The 27,521-nt window shown below is 37.5% G+C and overlaps 1 protein-coding gene across 10 annotated transcripts in view; it reads left to right on the forward strand.

The window, feature by feature from the left end:
* The window catches only part of NEK1 (NIMA related kinase 1), a 62,724-nt gene that overhangs the window by 28,960 nt on the left and 6,243 nt on the right, over positions 1–27,521 (forward strand). For 7 of the 10 annotated variants that reach the window (XM_089525506.1, XM_089525507.1, XM_089525504.1 and 4 more), the window contains 16 exons: positions 507–590; positions 1,033–1,116; positions 2,073–2,147; positions 3,400–3,495; positions 6,201–6,353; positions 7,760–7,822; positions 7,909–8,140; positions 11,351–11,503; positions 12,257–12,424; positions 12,768–12,885; positions 12,999–13,099; positions 19,330–19,541; positions 20,104–20,258; positions 22,820–23,019; positions 24,843–24,976; positions 25,228–25,360. In XM_089525506.1, coding sequence (XP_089381632.1) covers positions 507–590; positions 1,033–1,116; positions 2,073–2,147; positions 3,400–3,495; positions 6,201–6,353; positions 7,760–7,822; positions 7,909–8,140; positions 11,351–11,503; positions 12,257–12,424; positions 12,768–12,885; positions 12,999–13,099; positions 19,330–19,541; positions 20,104–20,258; positions 22,820–23,019; positions 24,843–24,976; positions 25,228–25,360 — 2,161 coding nt within the window. The remainder of the gene's footprint in view (positions 1–506; positions 591–1,032; positions 1,117–2,072; positions 2,148–3,399; positions 3,496–6,200; positions 6,354–7,759; positions 7,823–7,908; positions 8,141–11,350; positions 11,504–12,256; positions 12,425–12,767; positions 12,886–12,998; positions 13,100–19,329; positions 19,542–20,103; positions 20,259–22,819; positions 23,020–24,842; positions 24,977–25,227; positions 25,361–27,521) is intronic. The other 3 variants (XM_089525508.1, XM_089525512.1, XM_089525511.1) reach the window with 3 other exon arrangements.

Consider the following 27,521-nt stretch of genomic DNA (forward strand, 5'->3'; position numbering starts at 1 on the left):
CTGACTTTATGTCTGTGATATCATCATAGTCATGTCAAGATCTATGGAAAAAATTCAAGGTGAGATTCCCTTGGGAAATATGCCATAAATATATGTTAAAGTGAATTTTTATTTATTTCATCATTTAATGCTTTATTTATTACATTATTTATTTTGATATGAACAAAGTTTGGCACTTTAGCTTAACTAAAAAAGAAATGTGGGCTAATGTTTATTAAAATTCTAAGTATATCCGTCACTGTAGAAATAGTGTGCAATGTTCTTATACCAACAAATTGGACAGTTTTAAAGGCATGCCTACATGATGAAACACACAAAAAAGAAAAAGGGAACAAATCTGGATAATTAGATGATCTTTAAGCCTGCATTTTTGCTTTATCATGGGTAACCATTCCTTGATTATGATAATGATGATGATGATAATTAGCAATATGTTGATACATGTAAGGCTAGATGATGTGATGGCCCCAGACATTCTTGAATTTAATGCATTAAATGGTGAACAGGACACACTGCAAAACCTGACAGCTATCTATGGAGGCAGGTCCATTTCTTCAAGAGGAAGGAAAACAAGAAACAAGGAGGAAGAGGTATGCTTCTTGCATGCTTGCTGCCTTCATTACACATATAGAACCCTTTTTTGTGCCTTATTTTTCTGCATGGATTGTCATGTATAATTAAAGGAATGAGCTTTGTCTTAGAGTTCTAATTAGTATCACAAGCAGTTCTAGAGATGTCCCTTTGATGAATAATCTAAGTCTGTCACCGGAAATGAATCATTCATTTTCCCTTGCAACACAATTAGCCCTCATTGCTTTTAATAGCTATAACTGTTCCACACTTCCTGATCCACCATAATGGATCAGTTGAGTCACTGAATTCACTTACAAATGTAGTGGTGCTACTCTTGTATCAAAGAGTTGTTCCATTTATTTGCCAGTTGGTGAAATTTATGTACTTTACTAAAAGTCTGTATTATTGCATCTACAGTCTCACAGAAACACCTCTTTGATTTTTTTTTTCTTCTGTCAGGAATACTTGGCAAGATTAAGACAAATTAGGCTTCAAAACTTCAATGAACGTCAGCAAATTAAAGCTAAACTTCGTGGAGAAAAGGCAGGTTGAAAATGTCTTTACTAGTTTAAATTATTATGATTATGATTTCTGTCTCCTTTTTCCCAGTTTGGGACTCAAACCAGTTTATAAGAAATTTAAAAACCTATTGTTAAAAATCCACAAGATACAAAAGTTAAAATGAGATTAAACAATAAAAAGATTAAAACCAGATTAAAACATACAGTGAAGTCATTTTGTTTTTATTCTGTGACTCTTGCTCTCAAGATAGATTGTTCTTTTCTTTGCCATATCAGTTAAATTGATTCTTCTGTCTTATCCAGTTAAAGCCCACTGATTCTGATGTAGTACAAGAGAGTAGAAGCCTTCTTGATACCTAGTTCATTATGATCAGCCTATTAGTGCACTAGAAGAAGCAGTTATATGAAAGGTCCTTGATGCTGTAGCACAGGAGTGGGGAAGGTGCAGGCCACATGCTGTCCCGGACCTCACTTTTGCATTTCCTAGCTCCTGATAAGATGCCTTTCTCTCTAGACTCCTTAGTTTAAAACCCTTCTATTTGCAAGTATATAGAGTATAAATGTGTATTAGGTCCAAAACACACTGCAGAAATCATCCAGTTTGAGACTGCTTTAACTGCTCTGGCTCAGTGCTATGGAATCCTTTGAATTGTAATTTATTGTGGTACCAAACTCTGACAGAGAAAGCCGTACGTCTCACAAAACTACAGTTTCCAGAATCCCCTAGCACTGAGCCAGGGCAACTCAAGCAGTCTCAAACTGGATGATTTCTGCAATGTGTTTTGGACCTTAAACTTCAAAATTAAGATCCACAGAAATTGTTAAAATTTTCCTGTGAACTGATGCTTGAATACTGGCAACACTGCTAGAATGGAATGAGTAAGGATTTGCAAGGTAATACAATTAACAGAGAGCTACAATGTTTTCTTCTGTTGGTCTGTGAAATACATACATTTGACTTGCCTGAGTGTTTTACAGAATGAAACTGGTTCTCCTGTACATGAAATAAATGAAGAAATTGAACTAAGGCGCAAAAAGATTGAAGCACTAAAGGTAACTGTAAAAACAAAGCAAAACAAAAACCAGCCTCTTTTGTCTCTCTTTGTAGCTTACATGTTTTACTTATCTGTTTGCACATAAACTTTTGAGACACTATTCCAGCATAAAATTGTGCGAAAAGTACATCTGTTTTCTCAGGTTTTAAGCATTGTCTGAAGATGTTAAAAGGCCTTCCTCATTCATGAGAAAACAACTTCATTTGTGTTCTCATGGGGACCTGCTTGGGTTCTAGGAGCCTGGAAGGTTAAGATCCTGATTGGTTACATGGGTTCACTTCACTTATGGCCAGTCTTTTCTCTAAACTAAGCATGGGTTCTTTGTTCTTTTGTCATCCTCCATGACCCATGTTTTCTGTGCTTATACTGTGATCTAAGATTCTTGCTGTGCAAGCAGATCTATGCTTATGCTTCTAGTATAAGAGCTAGCATATTTAGCTTACTTTCTTGTCTGTTGTTATTTTTGTATATTCTTCCTTATTTCTCTGTACATGAAAGAAAACTTTAATGCCATATAATTAGTATTGTGTGTGTTATGAGGAAAAACACAGTTCTAAATCCAGCATATGCTTGCCTGGTTATTGCTACTGAATAGTTATTTGGTTTGAGACTAAAACAGTGGGTGCAGTTTTGCTGAGATATTCCAAGACTACTTGTAAATTCTAGGTATGTCCTCACTCAGACTGTTAGAGAGAAGAGATTATGGGAGATCTAGTTTCTGGGATTGTCAATCCTGGCTGGAATTGGTAACTTGGCTCTTCTTAATAATTAAGGTAAATGAGTGGAGGACAAGAATTTTCAGGGTTCAAAGTCAAAGAATTATGTGGAAGTAGAAATGTCACAAGTGCTGAATTAGGAACTTCAGTGCCTGCACAAGCAAAACCTCTTGCTGAGGGCCCCAACAGAATGCTTATGTTGATTCACAAGTTCTGATCATGTTCCTGAACTCCACTAGATAACTATCACTTCTTAACACTGTTTGAATTATTAGTAATGTTATTTGTATCTAACACTAGCAACAATATTGTCCATCTATTCTTATGCCATAAACTTCCATTCATCTTCCTTATATATAATTAAGTGTTCCTTGGAAATATGTTAGATGAAAAATATTACACAAAAATATTAGATAATCTTAGTTACAAAGCAATACACAGGATATCACATCGTTGAAGGTTTGAGATAATGAATGTGAAGTTTTCTTAGAATTTAAAAACCTTGTGTTTCTTACTTTTTTGGCACATTTCAAGGCACAAGCAAATGCCCGGGCTGTAGTCCTAAAAGAACAGCTTGAACGAAAGAGAAAAGAAGCATACGAAAGAGAGAGGAGAGCTTGGGAAGAACATGTAAGGCATATTAAACTGTTTGCCTTTATGAGATTTGTTCTTAAGAACTTTACATTGGGGAAGTATTGTTTTCTGTGTTCTTTAACAGTTTAACAGAATTGTGTCAAAGAAGATCAGAACTAGAAATGAACATTGTATATTCTGCTTTAGCATATTTAAAAAGGATTTACAGTGGGCCTGTTGTATCAGCAAGCTAACTATCCATGCATTCAATTGCCTGTGGATTGCCACACCCCATTTTATTTAGTAGTGACATGTGTATGCTGGACATGCTGGCACACCTGCATGCACATCACCACCATTGAATAAAAAGAGGCACTAGCATCTGTAGGGGGCTGGAGCCAAACCCCCACAGATTGGAAAAGACCACTATATTATGAATGTGACAATAAAAATGAAAAATAATTTTGTAACATTCTCCAAAAAAAAATAGCTAAAAGTGGTACAGTGCGCCCACGTTATACTCTGGAAGCCATGCCGGAAGAAAACAATGACATGCCCTCTTGTGGTGTGTGCACCAAATGAATGGGGCTTGAGCATCCTCCTTTTTTCCCTTGCGCGGGGGGGGGGGGGGTCCAGAACGTATTCCCCCGTGTAAGAGAAGGGAGGACTGTATAAGTTATTAGAGATTGAAATAATAATGCTATTACATACTCAAATGAAGTTATGCCTTTAAGGAATTCTATGCTGATCTATATTCTTCAGAAATATACAGAAATACAAATATAACAGATTTTGTGAAGGAAATTCCAGTTAACCCAATCTAAAATATACATAAAGGTATATTAAATGCTCCTATAATTTGTGAAGAAATAAAGAACACAGTTAACAATTTAAAACCAGATAAATCACCAGATCCAGATGGTTTTAATACATTTTTTGCAAAACATTTGCTGATGATTTGACCCCACAGTTTGTGTGTTCATGACAGAGTTAAAATACAAATAATACAAACAAGTTCATAAAATACAAAATTAGCAATTAAAAACAAGGTTTCACAAGCGACGGTGGGGCAGAATGCTCTCATCCTGTACGTGGAAGTGGATCTATGTTTCACATAAGATCAGGTGGATATGTTCGCTGGAAGAGCCTGGCTTCTGTCCATATTCCTTCTGTTTCCCAGTCAGTTATGCTTAATAAAGCACATCTGTTTCTCACGTTGTCTGTAAATTCTGTTGGGATGTTCTTAAAGTCATGTTTGTTATGATGACTGCTTTTTCTTTCTTCTTCAGCTTTACTCTAATCTTTGATATAAGTAGCTCACAATCTGTGCTGCAGTCAGCACCTTCTATAGTTTCCACAAGATTAGAATTCTTCCATCTTTTGCTTCCAGTTATGTGTTTTTTATATTGTATTTGATTTTTGTATTGGTCATTTGGTGATGTCCATGTGTATAGTCTTCTTTCTGATTGTATGAAGAATGTGTTTGCAATGAATAAATGGTTGGCCTCACAAAATTCTATCATTCACTCTCCTGCTTCATTTCTTGTTCCTAGTCCAAATTATCCTACAGTTTTTGAATCGCTTTTGCTTCCTACTTTATCATTCTCAAGCAGTCCTGTTTTGGTGTGTTGTCACTTTCTTCCTGGATTTCATCATAGAATTCTCATTTTCTTCTTCTTATGCATTTGCGGTTGGCTCATATAGTTTAGCTATAAAAAAATTTTTTAGCACCAGTTCTATCACTCCTTTGTCCTTGCTTAGAACATCACTTTTAAAAACAAACACAATTATAACCAATTTAGGGTGTGAAAAGACAAGAATACATAGAATAAATTACTTATATTTTAACAGTAAACCTATACAATCGGAACAGCATAGCCCAATAGATCCATCATGGTTGCAACTAATGCAAATAAAATCATTTCATGCAAAATTAAACAGAAGAGATTTTAATTCTATTTGAAACATATTTTAATGACAACACACACACACACAATGAACAGGGTTCAAAGCTATACAAAATAATATAGAAAGCAAATTTTGGTAAATGTAATGCAGGAAATCTCAATCAAAGCATCCCCGACAGATGGCCATCTAGCTTCTGTTTGAAGACCTCCAAAGAAGGAGACTCCACTACACTCCAAGGGAGTGCGTTCCACTGTCAAAACAGCCCTTACTGTCAGGAAGTTCCTGCAAATGTTGAAGTGGAGTCTCTGTTCCTGTAGCTTGCATCCATTGTTCCTAGTTTCTGGAGCAGCAGAAAACAAGCTTGCTCCCTCCTCAATATGACATCCCTTTAAGTATTTAAACAGGGCTATCATATCACCTCTTAACCTTCTCTTCTCCAGGCTAAACATCCCCAGCTCCCTAAGTTGGGCATGGTTTCCAGACCCTTCACAATTTTAGTCACCCTCCTTTGGACACGCTCCAGTTTCTCCACATCCTTTTTTAATTGTGGTGCCCAGAACTAGACACAATATTCCAGGTGGGGCCTGACCAAAGCAGAATAGAGTGGCCCTATTACTTCCCTTGATCTAGACACTATATTTCTATTAATGCATCCTAAAATTGCATTGGCCTTTTTAGCTGCCACATCACACTGTTGACTCATATTCAGTTTGTGGTCTACTTGGACTCCCAGATCCCTTTCACATGTAGTCTCGTTCAGCCAGGTGTCCCCCATCCTATATCTGTACATTTCTTTTTTCCACCCTAAGTGCAGTACCTTTATCTTTCTCTGTGTTGTTATATTAACTTCACAGCTGATAGCTAAAGGAATAAAGAATCCTATGGGAGCTGCAGAGCTAAGTCCTACACACAGCAGGCAAGAAGCTGGAGGTTCTCCTACCAGGATACTGAAGGCCAGTTTCCCACAAATCATCTCCATGACATCAGCTTTGAAAGAAGTAGGTGCGGTAAGTAATATATTTTAAGTACAGAGAAGCCGGGGTTTAGAGGGAAGCTTAATATAAGGTCCTCCCCAAACTTATATTAAAATGACATACATGAAACAGTTTGTCTCTTCTCATTTCTCCCTCTTTGCACTTGTGACTAATTCTTTTGTCCCACCACAACCATTTTAAAATCCTTGTTTTTCTTGACTCCCAGATAGAATTGGTAAAAAAAAAAAAAGGATTTAAAAGCATGACTAGATCTGATAATGCCTTACATAATCGGACTTCTGAGTGTATGGCTTCTGCATCCACAAATTCAGTCGTTCACAGCTTGGAAAATTTTTTTTTAAATTAATCTGAAAAGCAAGCCTTGATTTTGCCATTTTTCTATAAGGGACTCCATTTTACTAGACCATTGTATCTAATGGGACTTGAGCACCCATGGATTTTGGTATCCACCAGGAAGTCCTAGAACCAAACCCCAGTAGATACCAAGGGTCCACTGTATAAATCCATTCCCGGTTCAAGTTACTCCAATCTGGGTTGGTGGCATATTGGGGGAGGTGGATTTTCACCCTTTATGTATTATATGATTATTATTATTATTATTTCTGTAGAAATAACATTTCTTGTGCACCACTAGGATTTTTTTTTTAAATTTCAGTCTCTGAGTTGTGGTGTAGCCTTTGTCTCCCCCAGAAAATTCCAGTATATTTTGTGGCATAATATTTCATGTTTAAAGGAATGGGTTTTTTGTACAGAATTTCATGTGTTCTACACAGACATGTAGATCTAGAATACAAAGTGCAGACCAAAGTAAAAAAGAAATCATAATTCTTGTATTGCAGGATATTTCCTGAATTCTGAGCCCTCTCCAAGGGGGGAAAATCCCACAAATGGGGCAGATATGTTGACAACCAGGGTACATCACTTCTGTTGCATTGCTTTATGGTTCAAAATAAAATATAGGGCATTTTTGGTCCCAATATGTTATATTGGCTTGGAGGCAGTGTCAAAAATCAATAGACTGGTTGGTATATCTCTTGTTTGCAGGTGAGAAAAAGCTCTGTGTGTTGCAAGGAGATAAGATTTAGGACATTATTTACAACTGTGCAGGTGACAGCATTATAGAATGCCTGCATTTTAGGTTTAGTTTTGTATGGCCTCTACAACAAAACACAGCCTGTGGTGGAGGGATAGAATGACCCACACTACTCCATAATCAATCAGCATTAAATGGAAGCATGAAAATTTGAGTTGTTTCAAAGATTAAAGTTGCCCTTATTGAAATTTGGCCTAAAAATAATGTGTAATAATAATGTCAAAACATTTCATTGTTAGTGGCAACTATTGTTTTGTTCACGGTTATTATTTCTAGTAATTACTGTATTTGACACGATCTTTTATATTATGTTCTGGCTCTAAAGGATCAAAATGCAGTGGTTGTCCAGGAAACCCCAGCAGAAATAAAGCCTGATGTTGCTATTCAAGTAAGTTAAATTATTTGGCCTTTTTTCTGTTCTTTTTTTACTTCACAGTTTAATTTTTGCACTGTATTATTTCTTCCTTGTTTCAGAACAAGCGAGAAATACTTAAAAGATTGAATCAAAATCTTAAAGCACAGGAAGATGGAGAAGAGAAAAATGAACCCAGAGAAATCTATGAGATAGCTACAGCTGATGAAAATAGTAAAGAACAAGGAGAAAATTCTCTGGTTGTAGCTGATCGTAAGAAATGGGAGACGGGGACACAACTTGTAGTTCAACTAGCACAATTAACAATGGAAGAATCCCTGTTAGGTACAGACGGTAAGATACATTTGCTATGCTTGGTGGTACTACAATGTTGTTGCTGCTGTTACTTTCCATCAATTTGATTTTGACTTAATAGTGACTCTATGAATGAGAGACTTCCAAGAGCCCAGATCATCAACTGCCCTACTCAGGTTTCTAATTTAGGGCTGTGGCTCCCTTGATTGAATGAATCCACCTACAGCACAGTCTCTCACTTATCCTACTGCCTTCCACTTTACCAAGTACTAGTGTCTTTTTCCAATGAGTTATGTCATTTTGTGATAAGTCCAACGTATTGACAGACTCAATTTATTCATTTTTGCTTCTAGGGAGAGTTCAGGCTTGATTTGCTTTAAGACCTATTATTTTGTCTTTTTAATGGTCTGTGGTGTTCATAGCAGTCTTCTCCAGCACATCATTTAAAACGAGTTGATTTCCTGTCAGCTTTGTTCACTGTTAAGTTTTCACAATCTTACATAGAATCAGAACTATGATGGCATCAGTGGTTAATGATATGCCTTTACATTTGAATAACTTATCTATTTCCTTCATGGCTGCCTTTCCAAGTCTTAGCCTTCTGATTTCTTGACTACAATTTTTATTTTGGTTAAGGTACAGGAAATCTTTATTTCACTGTCTTTTTTACCCACTTTGAAGTTATGTAATCATCTGCCCTTCTTAATGTTCATCAGTAGTCGTTCAAAGTTTTTGGGGTTGGCATCTACACAACGCACACCCCGACTCCACCCCCAGGCTGGCTTGACATTGTACGCCGCACCAGACAATGTGCAGTATCACAGCTCTCCTCTGGCACTGCGTCTAAATGACACAGTGCCAAAAGAACACCATAAGCACTGGAGGCTACAGGGCTCTTTCCAGGGCACAAAAAGGAACCAAGGCCCCGATCTGTCAAAGACAGGGGCAGTTGCAGGCCTCCCTTTTGTTACTTGTTGCAAGAAATACAGTGTCATCTGTATATCTTAAATTGTAAATATTCCTACTCCTAACTTTATATCTGATTCTTTTTGAGTTTTATCCTACATTCTATGTTCTGCATTCAAATTAAACAAAATACAGTGATAAAATGCAGCCTTGTCTTGATGCCCTTCCTGATAGACACCATTCAGTTTCTCCATATTGTTTCCTCATAGTAGCCTCTTGTCTAGATTGTAGATTACACGTCAGGACAATCAGATGTTATGGCACTCCCATTTCTTTTAGACTAAACCATAATTTCTCATGATCTTCACAAAGTCTTTGCTGTAATCTATGAAGCATAGGTTAATTTTCCTCTTAAATTCTTTGGTGTGTTCCATTACCCAATGTATGTTTGCAATATGATCCCTAGTGTCCTCTTCCTTTTCTGAATCTACTTGGGTATCTGGCTTTTCTTTCCCCATATATGACTAGTACAGTGGGCCCTCGCCTTACGCAGGGGTCCATTCCGGATCCCTCCGCGTAAGGCGAATTCCACCTATGCTCAAGCCCCATTGTAAACAATGGGGCTCGTGCACGGAGGCGCACGGGGCGCAACGGGCGCGCGCGCCCATGCAATTGAATGGGACGCGCCACCCCTTCCGCCCCGCGCGCCCCACGGCTTGAGCGCGTATGCTCAAGCCGCGTAAAGCGCGCCCGCGTATGGCGCGGGTGCGCTGTAGTTGGATTTAGTCAGTAGGCACTTTTCAGTTACATTAGCTATATTACATAATCACAAAATAGATTCGTTCATTATATGTAATGAAATTCCCAGTTACAGTTGCCTTGCCCATACTTCCGCAAAGTCTTGTAAAATACTAAGTCATGTGGCTTAAATAGATTTAATTTTTTCTTAGTTTCCATTTACAAATTCATTTCTCTTTTCTTCCACTCCATTTGTGTCACACTTTCTTGCCAACAGTATGTCACAGTCAGAAGTGAACATGATTCAGATCTGTTGATGTGTTTCATCTTCACCTTTAAGCAACTGAGGCTTCAATCCAATGTGATGTTAGCGTGACAGAGTTTCTTCCCTTTCCCTCCCCACTGCAGCACTAAAAGCTGCCTGACAACCAGCCCCCAGAAGGTTTTCTAGATGTCCAAAGCAGACTGTAGGGTGCATGAAGGGCGCAGTAGGAAAGTATTATCATCCTATATGCTGGATACCATTATTCCATCAGGATGTCCGCTATTAGATGCTGCCCTCAAAGGTTGCTGCTGTCATTGCATGGATTGTGTATGTTTTTTGTGATGTGTGTTTACCAGAGGACCCAGGTACAGTTTCTCTGTATAAAATCTGCTTTTTATCCTTTCATATACAATATACCTCCTGTCCAGTGTGTTTCAAATTTCAAAACCTGTCATACTGCCTTTTCCTTCATATCTGGAAAATGCATCCCAAGAAGCCATGACTTTATATTGATGTTTGGTGCAAATAACTCTGTTCTTCATTTTTATAAGTTTGTTTTCTATACTCATGCTAATAAATTAATTTCCCTTCTGAAGTCTTTACTTCAAAGTATCTCTTGGTTGTTATTATTCAATAGCTTTGAGGCAGAAAATATCAAAGAAAACAGAACCTGTGGTTAGTTCTAAAAATCTTGTAGTCAAAGTTTAGGCATCTGACAATTAAGTATTCTTTTCAAAAACGTATACATTATTGCAACTTTTTGTATCACATCATTTGTAAGTGAATAAAAATATGGGCCTGTTACAGGTGGGCAAAATGTGGCGTGGCGGCGGCAGTACTAGGGTTAGGGAGCATACACCATGCAGACGCTCCCTAACCCTAGTATGTAATCTGTACATCAAAATGGTGGCGCCTTGTACACACAGACACCACAATTTTGAGATGAAGTGTGCCAGAAAAAGAATCTGGGTTTTGTGGGTTCTTTTTCTGCTGGCGGGAAACCACGCGGTTTATCCACTGCGGCTTCCTGCTGGCGGAAAAAGAGGCGCCTGGCAGACCACCCTTTTTGGGCAGTCTGTATCCCGCCATTTTGTAATTAACAGAAATTTCTTTGAATCACTACTGCATTTACAGGCCATTTTATTCTCACTTTGCATGTTTTTAAGATCAGTGCATTTGGAATGGGTTTCAAATTTGTTGATAGCTTTTAAAATATAAAAAGCCAGTAGTCTGTCTCTTCAGCTGTGTCTGAGTCTTGCCTTGAAAATACAACACCTATCCCCAAATCTTGGTGAGTTTTAAACTGACTGTGTACTAATGTCTTAAATATTTCCCTGCAGTGTGTACATTAGGAGAGGTTATTAAGCTAGATGTTGGTGAACCTCAGCGAAAGGTCTGGGGCAAAAGCCCCACTGAATCTGTGCTGAAGATACTTGGAGAAGCTGAGCTACAACTTCAGACTGATCTGATGGATGACTTAAGTATTACTGATGGTAAGGAGAAATTGATGCTAGAAGTAGAATTTTGAAAACATCCAGGAGCTTATATTTCACATGCTTTTTCATAAATGGTGGTTTAGTAGAATTTTACTAAACTGCCACTGCTGTTGATTAACAGGAGAATAAACCTTACATTTGGCACCAATCATGTTCTTTGCTTTAGCCTTGAGTGCTAGCAACTCAGAATGAAGTATTTCATGCACTATGAAATACTGAGCTTTATTTATTTTCTCAGGTCACTTTTGATGAATTATTAAGGTGTGCTTAGATTCTCAGTAAAAAAAATTCAGTGAAATTAAAAGCTACAAAAACTGGCATTATGAAAAGGAATTTTCCAGTAAAGCTTACTGTACAGCAAAAATCAGATTACCATTGGAGCAGTTAGAACATAATCTGAAGGCACTTTTTTAATTTGACAGTTTTTCACAGTGATTCATATTAATTTAATGCTATTTCAAAACATATACTTTCTTAAAATTATTTTTGAAAAAAGTTATGAATTGTACATGCATGTATGTATACTGAAGCACCGATAAATATCTTTGAAATTTATAAAGTTATATACACTAAAAATATAGTGATTTAAATGCAAGTCCCTCTCACATACATACATTGTAGCAGATAAATTTCATGTTTGGAGCATTCATTAAATATGGACACTTTACCTCCTTACTGTCTTTATATGATGAAAATAAATTAAGGTTTGTGTAGATTTAAAGTGGCAATGATTACTTTGCTTTACCACAGAGGTTCCAAAAGAAGCTTTAACAGTAAGAGAGAACACTGAAATGAGAGAAGCAATTTCTGTTGTAGAAGAATCAGCAGCTGAAATCGACGACACAGAAAAGCTGACAACAAAGAAGTCTCCTTCATTTGAATTTAACCAGTTGTCACCCAAACCTGATCTGATTGATGGTATGAATCTCAGTTAAAATTTTAAACAGAATTTTTTTGCAACAGTACAGAAAAATATTGTTAACAATTTCTTGGCAACACTGTGTAGAATTTCTGCAAGACAATGATAATATGTATCAGTAATTTAGTACCATTCCAAAACTATCATCTAATGTAATTTCAACTTACTCCTTTCCAGTTGTGCAGCTAAACACTGCCAGTATCACAGATGTTCATCCTGAACACTTTAAAAACCGCTTCTACACCTTATGGATCTTACAGTGCTATATCACCTTAACTCTAGTGCAAATAAATACTTTCAACATGACCATCACTTTTTATGTTACCAATTTGTTTCCTTTAGAACCTGATGATTTGGAAGCAGAATTGCTAGAAGAAACCAAAGAAGATAAATGCAAAACAAATGCATTCCCTGCTGCTAATGATGCATGGGTTAAAGAAGAAAAAATAAAGGAATCACCGTAAGTCACCTCCCCCTTCAACTTCCTACAATTTAGAAATCCAGTTTTCAGTGTTAATTGTGACCTGTTCTACATAATTTTTTATTTCCCCTGGCTATGATGGTCTTTCACAGATTACAGGATCATACTGAGAATAACCTATATGACAGTGAAGATCCTGCTGCAGAAGACCGAATGCTAAAAAGAATCCCAATCCATGATGAAGCATCAGTAGGTCAGCAACTGAAATATATAAAAATAATCTGAAATGAAATCAGAGATAACCTGATAATTCCTTTCTTCATTGTTTTGTCAAAATAAATAGGACAATTTTGACACTACTTACCTCTTGAGCCCCTCAGGCAAACGTCTCAAAAGAGAGACACAACAGTACAGTAAATTAATATGTGTGATGAGAAGTGACATTTTTGTGCAGGTGTTTTTGTTTTTGTTTTCCAAAAGCATTTAGATTAAATTGGTAATTAATGACTTGGTTAACTTTGGAGAAAATTAATTGTTCACAAAAAACTCATTACTAACTTTCCAACAGCGCTTTTGAAACTGCTTTTCGGAAAGGGTTTTAGACTACTTTTAATAAGATGAAATGCAAAAGAAAGAAACAAAGCGCTGAATAAACTTGTCATTCATAATCATGGCTGAATCACATATGAATGACAACTTACAGTTTTCTTTAAATCTGAATCTGACCATAAGGCTAGAAGGGCACAAGGTCCAGCTTACAGAGGTAAAGTTGCTTGTCAGTGAAAAATTAGAAAACGTTACCTTTCTGCCATGTACTTTTCTGGGGATTCCCAACACAGCCAGTATACTTACAGGGGAAAGGCAGTGGAAGCACACTGTTTGCTCCATAAATCCATTTTGTTTTTAAGAATTGTTGTAGCCTTTTTTATTATTATTTTTATTAAGTGTTTTAAAAATTTACAAATAGCATACATGATTATCATATTGAACAAATTGTCAAACATTAAACCCATATAAAAAGAAAGTTACATTCTTTTCCAATTTGTACTTCACATTAGTTTAAATTTTGGTCATCTAGAATTTATCTCAATTTTTTTAAATGACTTCAAAAAAGTTTGTAATATCCCAGATGTCATTAGTATTTTAATTTATTTAACCTATGTATCTCTTTTGTTTAGTCAGATCATTTTCTACTCAGGGCTTTGTCCTTGTACTGTATATATTTCTTAATAATTTTTATCTAACAAAGGAAAAGTAAGTATTGCAGGATCATCTTCCTCCATCTTCCTCCATCTATAACTACTAAAAGAAATAGTCTGTTTCCACAAGGGAAATAATTTTAATTTTAGCTGAAATTAAGCTTTCTCTTGTGGCTTTATTTGTTATTTACTACTATACCTTTACCCTTTTATTTTGATAATTACCTTTTTTCTCTGAGAAAATTTCCACACAGATGTTTAGAGGTTGAAACCAACAAACAATAATAATATAGTATAAATTACATTCAATATTATATCAATCTTTCCATATTACTTATATTTCTTCATATATCTTGAGGTACATAACAAATTATAGTTTATATTCCATTCTTGTTTGATATAATCAAGTACATTATTCCAGTCCTTTAAGATTTTTTTTTTATTATTATTATTTTGGTATTTTGCTTGCATAATATTCTCATCAATTTGTCAGCTTCGATTGCTTCGAACAATTTCTTTATCCATTCTTCTATATCTGGTGTTTTCGGTTGCTGCAAAGCATGAGCAAAAGTCATTCTAGCTGTCAATATTAAATAGAAAATCAGTCTACCATATGTTTTTTCTAGTTCTTTCTTGGTAATATTTAACAAAAATAGTTCTGGAAGAAAGTTTAGTTTTATATTTAACATTTTGGACATTCCATTATAAACAGCTTTCCATTATTTTTTGACTTCTACACATGTCCACCATAAATGAAAAAAGGTTCCCTTTTCTTTACCACATTTGCAACAGCGATCTGAATTCTTGTTAGAGATTTTATGTAATTTTTCTGGAGTAATATACCATCTAAAAATACTTTATAATAGTTCTCTCTTATTGCATGGCTAGTTGTATACCTCAATTTATTATTCCAAGTGATTTCCTGTTGTTCAAAATCTATATTACATCCTATATTTCTAGACCACTGTATCATATTATCCTTATCCACATCCTTTTCCATTTCATATTTCAACAAGATTTTATACAATTTAGATAGCAAGGACTATGTACCTATACTTAATAAAGAACTTAATTCTGAATCGTTCCCATCCATCCAATTGTTCTGCTATCCAGATGGTATCTTTGTTTTATCTGCCAATACAGAAACCAACTACATTGTCTATCTTCTTCTCTAATCTCCTCTAAAGTTTTTAACCTGGTTTGATTTCCCTCATGTTTCAATGAGTTTTTATATAACAACCAAGTTTCATTTAACCAAGCATCGCTTTTATCCAAAGCTTTTATCCAAAGCTTCATGGGGAGATACCCAAGTATCTTCACTTATATATCTTTTATATTTTTTCTATACTTGTATTAGGTGTTTTCTTGTATAGTGATTATTTACAGCTTTATTAGCTTTTTCTTTCCCACAAAAAAGGAAGGTATGAAATCCAAATTTAAAAGCAGCCCCTTTTATTCTCAGTAAGTCTTTTTCTTTTAATTGATTCCAATCTTTGATAAAATTTAAACATGATGCTTCATAATATAATTTCTACTTTGGAACTAACATTCCACCTCTTTCTCGAGCATCTTGGAGGTATCTAAGTTTGATTCTAGGTTTTTTGCCATTCCAGATAAAATTTGCCAAATCTTTGTTCCAGTCTTTGAAAGGTTTATACGATATATTTTGTTTATTTCATAGGAGATTTCCATTTACGAGGTTTCTAAAAATTCAGCCAGATATGGATTCAGAAAGTTTGATAAATTTTCTTTTTTCTTTTCAGGAACCTCTCAAAGCTTTATACAGTTCTCTCATTTTCTGATCTTCCAAAGCTTTCCTGTGCTGTTCTCTCTCTTTATCCGATTTAAGTTTAGATGTTATGTCTTCTAGTTGTTTAGTCTTATTTTCCATTTGTATCATTCATTTATTTGTCTTTGTAAAGTCCATTTTAGCATCTTCCAAAACTTGCCTTATGTCCCTTAATTCTGTCTTTATTTCATGTCTCACATTGGAGTGCAAATCTTTCATTTCTTGTCCCAAATTTCTTTGAAGTTTCATCATTTCATCTTTAATCTTTTTTATTTCCTCTAAAATTGATACCTGTTCCATTGAAGGTCTTCTGTGTGATTGTGATGAAGCAATTGCTGCTGCGGCAACTGACGATGCTTTCCTGGGATTTGTAGCCATATTAAAAAGAATTCCTTCCTTTAATTCACTTAAGTCTTTGAAATAATTTATTTTCTTTCGCAGAATGTCTCGTAAGAGATTTGTATGTTATTACAGCTCAAGTTCTTTTAATATGATGTATTTTTCTAGAAGCAATTTCTCATTATTTGAGTATGGTCTCTATTATTGTTATTTAGTATTCAGTTTTATAATCTATTTTATATTATCTTCAATTCACTTCCTTTGTGTTTCAATTCTCTTGTCTCGCTTAGTTTGATTTTATGCTTAATTATGCAATTAATGCCGCCGCCCTGGTTTGCTGCGCAAAGGAGCCACAATGGACCAACTGCGCGGCTCCCTCACGCAGCAAAAAGCGGGTTCTTTTTGTGGCGCGGTTGTGACGCTGCAAAGCACCAATGGCGCACTTGCAGCATCACAAGGGCCCCGAGATGTGCGGACGCTAGGCGTCCATCACGTCAAAATGGCGGCACCCGTATGTACAGGGCGCTGCCATTTTGACGCCCTTGTCACGTGTGAGGGGCGTCTGAAAGCACCACCCCTCACACGTCACGACTGAGCCCCATAGGGCCCGTCTAGCCAGCACCTCTGTTAACCTTTGTAATACAGATTGTCTTAAATGTATCTTTGCAGAGGTTACTTTCAATTGGTAGTTGAAAACTTTGCCTTGACTTCTTAAACTTCATTACTGTTGCAAATTCTTATTAGTTGTTAATGGTCTGTGCAGGCGAGTCTGCTTAAAAGTGTAATTTGGGGTTTGGCTCTCTCTTTGGCTTTTAATTCACTTTTCCCTTCAATCCCTCCCTTTAGATTTTTTGTGGGCTTTTCGGGCTATGTGGCTGTGTTCTAGAAGAGTTTCTTCCTGACGTTTTGCTAGCATCTGTGGCTGTCGTCTTCAGATCTGAAGATGGCAGCCACAGATGCTGGTGAAACCTCAGAAAGAAACTCTTCTAGTATATAGCCACATAGCCCGAAAAGCCCACAAAAAACTATGGATGCCGGCCATGAAAGCCTTCGACTTCACCTCCCTTTAGATGTTCACTCTCCCCTCTTGGGCTTCTCTAATCCTGGGTAGGCTGCTTGTTGTGTCTTGTGTGTTGTTCCGCCCTTTTTCCTTTCGCAATCCTGTCTTTTTTCTCTATTATATTAACTTCTTTCGTTTGCTTTAATAATTTATTCCTGGGGTTTTTTAGGGCCCTTGGTGTCTTCTATACCGCTCTTCCAGGACTGCGGCTTCCCTCCTGGGTGGGATAGTTGGTAGTTTCCCTCCCCTTTCGCCACTTACCTCACCCAGCCATCTCTTCACGCCGTGCTTGAGTACTCCAAGGCGGGTTTGCGAGGGCTCCATGGCTTGAAGAACAAAGGCTCGTGCCTGCGGAGCTCTGTGCTTCTGTGAGGTCCCTGGTCTTCCCCCTTACCGGGAGAAAAGCCACCTTACTTTGCTCTTTGGGGTGAGTCCGATTTCTCTCTCCCCTTTCCTGGCGGAACCCCCCAAAAAACCATGGAGGCTTGCGAGGAGCTCCTCGCACGCGCTCTCTTCTCGCTCTCGCCCAGACTGGAAGTCTCCGAATTGTTGTAGCCTTAAATGGTTTTAAAAATGGCTTTCCCACTGTTTGCTAATTGGATCTCACACTGAATCTTGCCCTAATAGAAATTAAGTAAATATTGGCTTGTAGGACAGATATAGAAAAACTATTTTAATTGTTTAATATAATGCAGTAGGAGTTGTATAAGAACCATTATTGCATCTAGTTTAATGGCAATTAAGTGGGCAGAAGTGTTTACTAGTTCAAATGAAAATCATATTGAAATGAGAGGTAAGCAAAAATTTCTAAAATACCAGAAGAAATGTAGCAGTTGACTGGTCAAGACTAGCAGTTGCTTCTTATTTCCCAGTAATAGTAGGACAGCATTCTATACTACATCTGAGGAACAACCAGATAAAAGGCAGAATGAGTGGCACACACAGCTCTTCTCATCCAATTTTGCACTGCCATTTTCTGCCCCTGTAAATCTACCATTGGAGGCAGGTATCTCACATTGTCTGATCGTAGGGCCAGTCCTGGAAATAACTTGCTCTCCCTGCCTTCTCCTAGGGGCACTGAAAAGTAGGCAAGATTGCATTTTTCTGTTCTGATTACTATTATACTTGGTTGTTAACTTTTCGGGAGTACTTCTAACTTCCCTCCAGTTTCCTAAAGTTGCATGGTGCAGGAGAGTAAACAAAGGGTCTTGATCCAGACAGCTTGAAGTGGACAACAGCAGAAGGTCCACTGGCTGCACTTGCTCCTCACGGGACTGGAGAGGGCCATCCCCTGCATTTCATCACCCTCTTGTAGTTATTTATTTTGCTTTTAAAATATTTAGAATGGTTTTAAACAGGCATCGCCTTGGCCTTAATCTGTTTGGGAAAGCTCAAGTGATAGTGAAATTACCTCCATGCCTCTATGGGATTTGGCAGGTGTTCTGCCCCCCACCCCACCCGCCAGATCCCTAAAACTGAAGAACCACAAAAATGGCTGTGGAAAACTATGTGTTCCTTATCGCTACATTAAATGGTTGATCAGTGGTTCAACTGGCTCTTCCTTTAACAGATCTCAGATAATGAGAAGAAAAGAGAGACAGGTTTGATCAAGCAGTAGAGCATAATATCTAGTGCTTTTTCTTTAGAAAACTAAAGTATTGTCCTATTGAGTTTGTCTTATCTAAAAAGAAAAGTTACCCATTCTGGTAAAATTTATTTTTTTAAAAATGGTGCCATGAACAGAAAATGACTGCATTTTATAACCAGATCCAAACAAGAGTATTAAGATGGTAGGTAAACAATGAAGGTGCTCAAAATCCTCGAAAGGGGCAGGGAAAGGGAGGATATAAATTAATATTTTTTATTATTATTATTCATAAGTGTTTGAAGAACTGATGCTTTGTTTTGGTACAATTTTATTGAACTTGTTAACCAAATTTTGCATTAATCAGTAATTTTTAAAATAAAGTAACATTTGTTAAATATCTAATTTCTTCGATACATTTTTGAACCTTTGACTGTTATGCTTTGCTTATTGTTCAATGATTGTTAGTGTTATATGCATTTGTGAAATTATTTGTTTATTATCATACCAGAAACCAATGATTCTGTACAACCGGAACCCTTTTTCCAGAAGGTGGCACAGCACCAAGCAAGGTTAATAGCTTTTCCAGTTCTGTCAGCACAGTCTTCCCTTGACGATTCTCTTCCAACAAGGTCACGTTCTGTGTCTCCAGAAAAAACAAAGGGCAAAAATTCACTATTGATAGGGCTTTCTACAGGTCTCTTTGATGCAAACAATCCAAAGGCAAGTGTAAAGAAATTTACTTCACTTATTACTGTATATATACATGAAAAGCAAGTATGGGTATGAAAAGGTCTTCAATTTAAATGTCTAGTCAGGAGTAGGCAACTTTGGGGAGCTAAGGGTCTCAACCTTTCACCACTTAATTTGCCACAAGCTCTACTAGGTGTTTTTTTTTTAAATGGAAAAATAAAATCCTACCCATATGCATGAGTAGTGGAATCTCCATCTAGTTTTGGTTTTGGTGGACTGGTGTGGGACCTGGAACTGGTAAAATGCAGAAACAATAGCTCCTGGTTTTCACCAGAAACAAACAAACAAACAAATAAACTGCTGCACACATGCCTCGGGCACACACACCATTTTGTCCCTCCCCACTTGCTGTCTGCAAATGGGTGAGACAGTGGACTCCACGTCTGCGAGTCAGGAGGGACAACTGTATTACCATTGCTACAGTATATTATGGCAAATTTATAGTTCTCATACATTAAAATTTTGGTTAAGACTTTAGAGAGGTTTTGTTTCTTTTTATGATCTGGTCATTTAACAGACTATTTCTTTTCAGTTGCTGAGGACCTGTTCACTCCCAGATCTTTCCAAGCTGTATAGAACGTTAGTTGATGTCCCCAGTATTGCTGATGTACAGAATGAAGAGAATCTTGAAATAGATGATATGGAAGATGAGCCTGTCAAAGGACGACACTCTGATTCTGATGACATGTGAGCATAATATTATTATTGTTGTTATTATTTTATAATTTGAAAATAACTTTTCTCCAGCCACTGAGGCAAGGGAGATGGGATAACCAACCAATCTATGAATAATGAGGCACCCATGCACCCTAAGATGAGGAATCTTTCAGCACATCTTCATAACCTGTAGAGGACTCCCTTAATCCATTTTACTCAAGATAGTGCTTTCTAGTGTTTTTGAATACAACCCATGCTGGTTGAAGGTGATGAGCATTAGAATTCACAAACATCTAGAGGGCACCAGGCTGAGAAATACTGCCCAAATCTGTGCAGTAGCCCTCATCCCTATCATACACAGAAGCACCTGTACCCAGAGTGCCTTCTCTGTAGCTAGTAAGCAGTCAGTGTTCTGCCAGACTTTTGTGATCAGCTCATTCCCATTCAGCCGCTTGAACCAGTTTTAGCATTCTGCAACATTACTGAATTTCAGAAGACATTTATGAATTTCAGAATGACCTGCCAGTAGATGCCTTCAGTATTGCTTATTGTAAACAGGGGATACAGATGCATCACATTTTTGTTTCTTCATTTTCACTGTTTTCACAATGCAGCATTACTTCTATTTTATTTCCTCTAGGAAGGCCACAATCTATCTTAAAGTCTGGAGATACTTCTGAATAACTATTTCATCATATTGGTTACTTTTTTCAGAAACTGAGTGAAATAATTTTCACAGCTACAGGAATACCTCAGTTAATGAAGCAGATGTGTTCCTGGGAATTACTTCTTTAACAGAAACTTCAGTACCAAAGGTAGAAATAACATGGAAAGAATAGGGATAGGTTGCTATAAATGAAACAACCAGGTCAGGTAAGCCTTGCATAAGTAAACAAAAACATTTGAGTCATCTAGAAACCACTTGAATACTTCATAGAAAATGTACCCAGGGATTGCTCTTCCCCCCAGCCTCTACTTTTCTTAGAATTTCCATTTTGTTAGCCAAACCTATAAATCTATGCTTGCTTTTTAAAAACATGCTGGTGGTATCTGTTCAGGCTTATCTGCTCTCCTCTTTCTTCTCTATTTTACTCTTCACCCATGTTTAGCAAGGGATTCCAAAGGCAGCTGTTGTAGTCAGGCACATACACCTACAGCATGATCTGCTAGAACTTAATCCCATTTTTTCCTAGCTCAAGCTTTATTACACTGTTTACTTTAGACATGCTTCCGCAACCCAACATCAAAAGTTTGTATTTCTCCAGCCCTCTATCAACATCCTCTCAGTCCTGATGCTGCTAAAAAACCTTCTAACTAGAAGAAGAAATGGAGGGAAAATGGGGTATGGGTAGGGACAAAAAGACTTTGTAAAAAGGAGTTTCTTTGTCAGAGGCTTTGTTAACTGAGGTATGCCTGTACCTTCTTGGCCAAAGAATATCTGCTCCAGCATCTCTTGCAAATAGTAACCACATTTTGGAACTTTCCACATTTGAAACCTATAAACCATCAGTTAGTCATCGGGTAATCCATTTTACCAGGAACAATATTTTTCTCCCTAATACTTTCTTATAAGATTTCCCTTGTTATAGTACATTGGCAGTGGGACAAAGAACCATGCATTGGTTTTCATTTCCCCTTCTTTGGTATTGTGTTGGTCTGCTTACAGTTCTCATGTTAAAGCTTGTACTTCTCTTTTGTTTCCATTGCCCATAAATACACATTGAAAATCCAATTAAACTAGATTTACAGAGTTTATACCACACCATTGTTCCTGTCTGTATATTATAGAAAAGGAACAGCCCCATCTGTTTGGGCATGTAGACTTGAAAGGGAAAGAGATGAATGGCATAAATAAATGAAATCCACTGTGAAGTTTATCATATTTTTCTTGAAATTAAGGTGTAATACATGTGCTACGTTTTGCAGTATACTGTATACATTCATGTATAAGTCTAGAAATTTAGGTCAAAAATTGACCCCAAAAACCTGAGTCGACTTATCCATGGGTCAATGTAAGTACTGTATCTTAACTCTTATTTAAAAGAAGGAACCATCCCGTGGTGAAGTCAAGAGTATAATCTGCTCTGAAAGCACTGACTCCCTCTACTTTCTCATCCATCCAGCCTTAAGAGTGAGCACAAAGATTTAAGTCTGCTTAAATTTTGGAAGTTATTTGACATTGTTTTGCTTTGCTTCATCCTTTAGATCCTTTGTTATATGCCCCTAAATTGTACCCTCAACCTATCCAAGAGTCATATCAAAATCCATAATTTTGGCACCCAGACCTGCCCTCGCTTATACATGAGGTCGACTTATAGTCGAGTATATACGGTAGTTGCTACCATCACACTGATCACACCAGCCTAGATCCCGTGTTATCTAGTTTGTTATATTGGCATTCCATAGCTCATCTGCACATTAATGTAGAACTCTTGCTAGGGAGTGGTTTTGCTCCAGTAGCCACACTTTAGGATGACACGTGGCTGAGTCCTTGAAATATTCTAATGTTTGTACCCTGCTCATCAGATTTTTCTATTGCTAAAATGTGATGTGCAGTTTTTGTTTGGCCTTTTCCAAAATTGGTATTACAGTATGTTCGGAGAAGCAGATACAGATTTGCAAGAACTTCAAGCTTCAATGGAGCAGTTACTCAGAGAACAGCCTGGTGATGAATTCAGTGAAGAGGAAGAAGCAACTTTAAAACCTGGATGCCTAGCAAATGGTACAGAGGTGGATGAGGATGACAACAATCCTAGTAGTGAAAGTGCCCTTAATGAGGAATGGCATTCAGGTACAGTATAGCTCTATCCAGACTAAACCTTCTGTTTTGCAGAAAGAGGGCTCTAAAAGATTTTGAGTTAGAGTTAAGATTATATTAATCTTAATGTATCTGCCGATACATTAATCAGTGTTGAAATGCAAACTACTAAAACTTCAGCAAATTATACACGTGGTGCTGTACTTCTTGCCAGCATAGCGTAAATGGTTTGAGTTTAGACTACAACTCTGGAGACCAGGATTCGATTCTCTGCTCAGGCATAAAATCTACTGGGTGATCTTGGGCAAGTCACATAATGTTAGCCTCAGGAGGAGGCAGTGGCAAACCTCCTCTGAACAAATCGTGCCAAGAAAACCCCATTATAGGGTCTCCATAAGTCAGAAATAACTTCAAGGCACACAACAACAAACAGTACATCTTAATCTGATTTACTTAATACAAGCTCTGATCAACATTGGTTGCACTAAGAACTAAACAGTGCTAATAAGATACATTTGCCATGAATTCTCCATTTTAAAAAAAGCAATTGCTGTACTCACATATGAATTATAATGTGTGGATATGAGCATTCCTAATGTAGATCATACCATAGCATGCTGTACACCTATCATATCTATAGAACTTTATAACTTCCTAGATAATTTGTTTTTAGTAATTTTGCACATATGTAATGCAACATTTTACAGGCAGAGGGTGCCTTTGTACAATTCCCCACTGAATACAGTGGGACACTAGCTTTATGCAGAGTGTTGGAAATTGCTCTGTGGTCTGAATAGCTTATGGACGTTTTCAAATTTTACAGGAGAAACAAATAAAATAAAATAAAATAAAAGTCTTCCATGTATGTAGTGAGACTTCTGAGATTTCTCACTTTTTATTGAAGCTGCCTTGAGTATAACTGCTTTGTAGTGTGCTGTATTGAAAGAAATATTCTGCTTTTAAATTCTGTCATAGGGCTAACATGCCCATGTTACTGTGTTATCAAAAATATTCCACATGATGATGGGGTTCTGTTCATTGGATTTTTATGTGTTTTCTGAGAGATGTTTCATACAAGTTTATATGCATGCATGGGATCTCTGTAATTGAACATATTCAACATACTTACTTGGACATTTTTTATTTCTAAAAACACCTCTAAGTGCAGTAGGAGGACTGAGTTTTTATTGTTATTAAAAATACTTTCATTTTAAACTATGAGCAGGTACCAGGGCCTTCCAGCATGTACAGTCAAACCTTCCTATCCATGGCCTTGCCATCCACGGATTGTAGCACCAACACTGTCGTGCGCATGTTGCACCACAATTAAGGGAAACAGGATTTGAGGTCCTGTGGAATTTGCCATCTGCAAGGGGGTCCAGAATAGACCCCCCCCTTGATATGAATCATCCAAAGGGGTGATTTTACTAACTGATATGACTTTCATCAGTCACTAGGCCTTACTACAATCATATTTGCACTCCCAAACCTTCTCTGGACTCTTGAGAGCCAGTGTTTTAGTAGCACAATGTCCTGCAAGAGGGATGGGGGGGGGAGTTGTTTTATTGGCAACCTAGCACCACACAGCATTAGTTGTGGGTAGTTTTTCCAAGAAAAAGATCTGTGACCAGTTGAAAATTCCTTGCAATATATACCAATATAATTTTGATGTGTGTGTGTGTGTGTGTGTTAAAAAAAAACAATGTGCTCCATGGACTTGAGTATTTTTAGTATTACAGATTCAGATTTGAGTAGTTGTCTCAGTAGTAAAAGGGGCATGTATTAGTAGTGAAGGCAAATTGTGTGTTATTACAAAAGCGATGGAATGCTAAAATGTCTGTTTATTTCTTTTGTAGACAACAGTGACAATGATAATGCTAGTGAATGTGAAGGGTATGATAGTATCTTTTGTCATTTGGAAGAGCTAAGATGTGAACTGGAGCAAGAAATAGGCTTTGAAAAATTCCTTGAAGTTTATGAGAAAATAAAGGTTTGTAGAATGTTTTATCTGAAGAAAGTAGAAGGGAAGTTGTAATCTATTAATAATGATCCATTATTGCAAAGGGTGACTTTTAGATTTTGTTTTAAACTAATTTGGTATTTATATATCTAATTTCTTGTCTTGATACAACTTTGCAAAACAACCATGTAAAATAAATGAGCAGGAGTTGCATTTTATTCTTTGTGATTTTGTAATGTTTCCTTAAAATAATTTATTTATTTTAATGCCTTTTCTCTTAGGCTATACACGAAGATGAAGACGAGAACATTGATATATGTTCAACAATTGTTCAAAACATTTTAGGAAATGAACACAAGCATCAGTATGCCAAAATCCTTCATTTAGTAATGGCAGATGGAGCCTATCAGGAAGGTAAGCTATCTGAAAACTGAATAGCTACAATTATCCTTTTGTTACCTCAGTTTTCTTAGCTGTGCCAGCTCTTTCATAGATCATCTTTTTGTTTCTGCTGTAATTGTTACTTCCCATATTTACTCAACTTTTGTTTTTCTTAAAATATTGATACTAAAGACAGTAGCATACATATGTAAGATTTTTTTCTTAATTTTTAAAAATCTGTAACCAGACTGCTAAATTCATCCTCCAAGATAACAGAACAGATTATAACTACCAGCACAGATGGACAGCCATTGGCGGCTACATTGGCCCCCAAGACTTTGAAGTCATATAAAAACAACAAATGTCAGATGTAAGGACAAGTCGTATACCTCTAACTATAAGTGGTCAACTGTGCACTCATACAATGTATTATCCTGCACCTGTGCAAAGCACCATTCAGAACCTTCTAGAAAGTTTTGGTGGTAGCTCCGCCCACCTCCACCAACCCTGTATAATCTTGCCAAAACCATCAGTTCCATAAATGCAAATACAACCATCTATAGGGACCAGCAGGAAACTTCCTCCGAAAACTTCCTCTACTTGTAGGAGTATGTACACCTGTTTGAAGGACAATGGGTGGTGGCGATGATCTCCTGTACACCAGCAAGCAAAGAAGCTAAGGTTTGATCCTTCACTCTGTGAACATCAGGGTGTCAAAGTCTGGGTGCCTGACTTGGCCTCAGTATAGTGTGAGGAGATTTGGTCTGACTGAAAGTTGAATGTAGACCTCCCAAGATGGATGGGGAAGCAGAGTGAACCGCAGCTGTTGGGGCCACCAGGGTGTGATCAGAATGCAGATGGCCTTATCGTGGTAGAATTTGAAGACTGCCCACGTGAGGAATGGGAAGGGTAAAAAGTCATATTGTTTAGGGCCTCCCCAGTGATACAGGAAGGTATCTCTGTGCAACTACCCTTGATAAGTCTGGGAACAGTACTGCTTGGATTGGGTATTCTCCTTGAACATGAAGAGATCTCTCTGGTTCTTCTCTGTGAATCACACAGTTGGGGTGTCCTGCACCTCCACAGTGCATCTTCAGAATGTACTGCTTGCATTGAATGTTCTCCTTGCACATGAAGAGATTAGCTCTGGTTTACCCCACTGATGAAAAACTGAATCCTGTATTTGAGATGGAGCCACCACCTGTGCTTGGACATCTTACCCAAAGTGTCTGCTAGAGTATTGTTTTCTCCAGGGAAACAAACAATCAGTACCATAATGCCTCTTTTTCAGCGAAGCAGTCCCAGAACAGCAGTGTACACCCAGGGAAAGTGGTGGAATAGGTATCTCCCTGCTTGTTCAGAAAGTACATGACAATGATGTAGCCAGTCATATCCTTACTACCTTGTCCTGTAGCAGTGTCTTGAATAAATGGAACATGTTCTCTATGGCCAACTGTTTCAGAACACTTATGTGAAGGGAACTGTGTGAACAGTTTATCAAGATGTGCCCCCTCACTCATCCCAGTATTGATGCATCTATCATGACCGAAGCCTGGGGTAGAAGAGGAGAAAAGAGTATGCTGCCCTGTACATAGTAAGGTGACAGCTACCAATGGAGAGGTCATGTACCATCCTCAAGATGGTCAGCCATTTCTTTGGGGCATCTTGGAATGGATAGAAGCTAATGATCAGCTGCAATCTGAGTACCGATGATGTGGACAAGCTCCTTGGTAGGGTGAGGAAAACAACTTGCCCTCTCGACCCTTGCCCATCATGGCTGGCAGTCCGAGGGGGTGGATGCATTGAGGAAGTTCCTTATGGATATCATCAATGCGTCCTTCAGAGAAGGACATATTCCATCTTGTCTAAAGGAAGCAGCTGTTAGGCCGCTTCTGAAAAAACCTTTCCTTGACCCCCTGGATTTGAATAATTACAGGCCAGTCTCTTTACTACCATTTTTGAGCAAGGTGATTGAGAGGGCGGTTGCTCTTCAACTCCAAGCTGTCTTGGATGAAACCGAATATCTAGATTCATTTCAAACTGGCTTCAGGACAGGCTTTGGGGTTGAGACTGCCATGGTTGCCTTGATCGACGATCTGCGTCTGAGCATTGACAGGGGTAGTGTGACCCTGTTGGTGGTCCTAGACCTCTCAGTGGCTTTCGAACGATAGATCATGGCATCCTCTTGGACTGC

Source organism: Sceloporus occidentalis, unplaced genomic scaffold, assembly GCF_023333645.1.
Source record: "Sceloporus occidentalis isolate IW3139 unplaced genomic scaffold, rSceOcc1.0.p SCAF_5, whole genome shotgun sequence".
Lineage (NCBI taxonomy): Eukaryota > Metazoa > Chordata > Lepidosauria > Squamata > Phrynosomatidae > Sceloporus > Sceloporus occidentalis.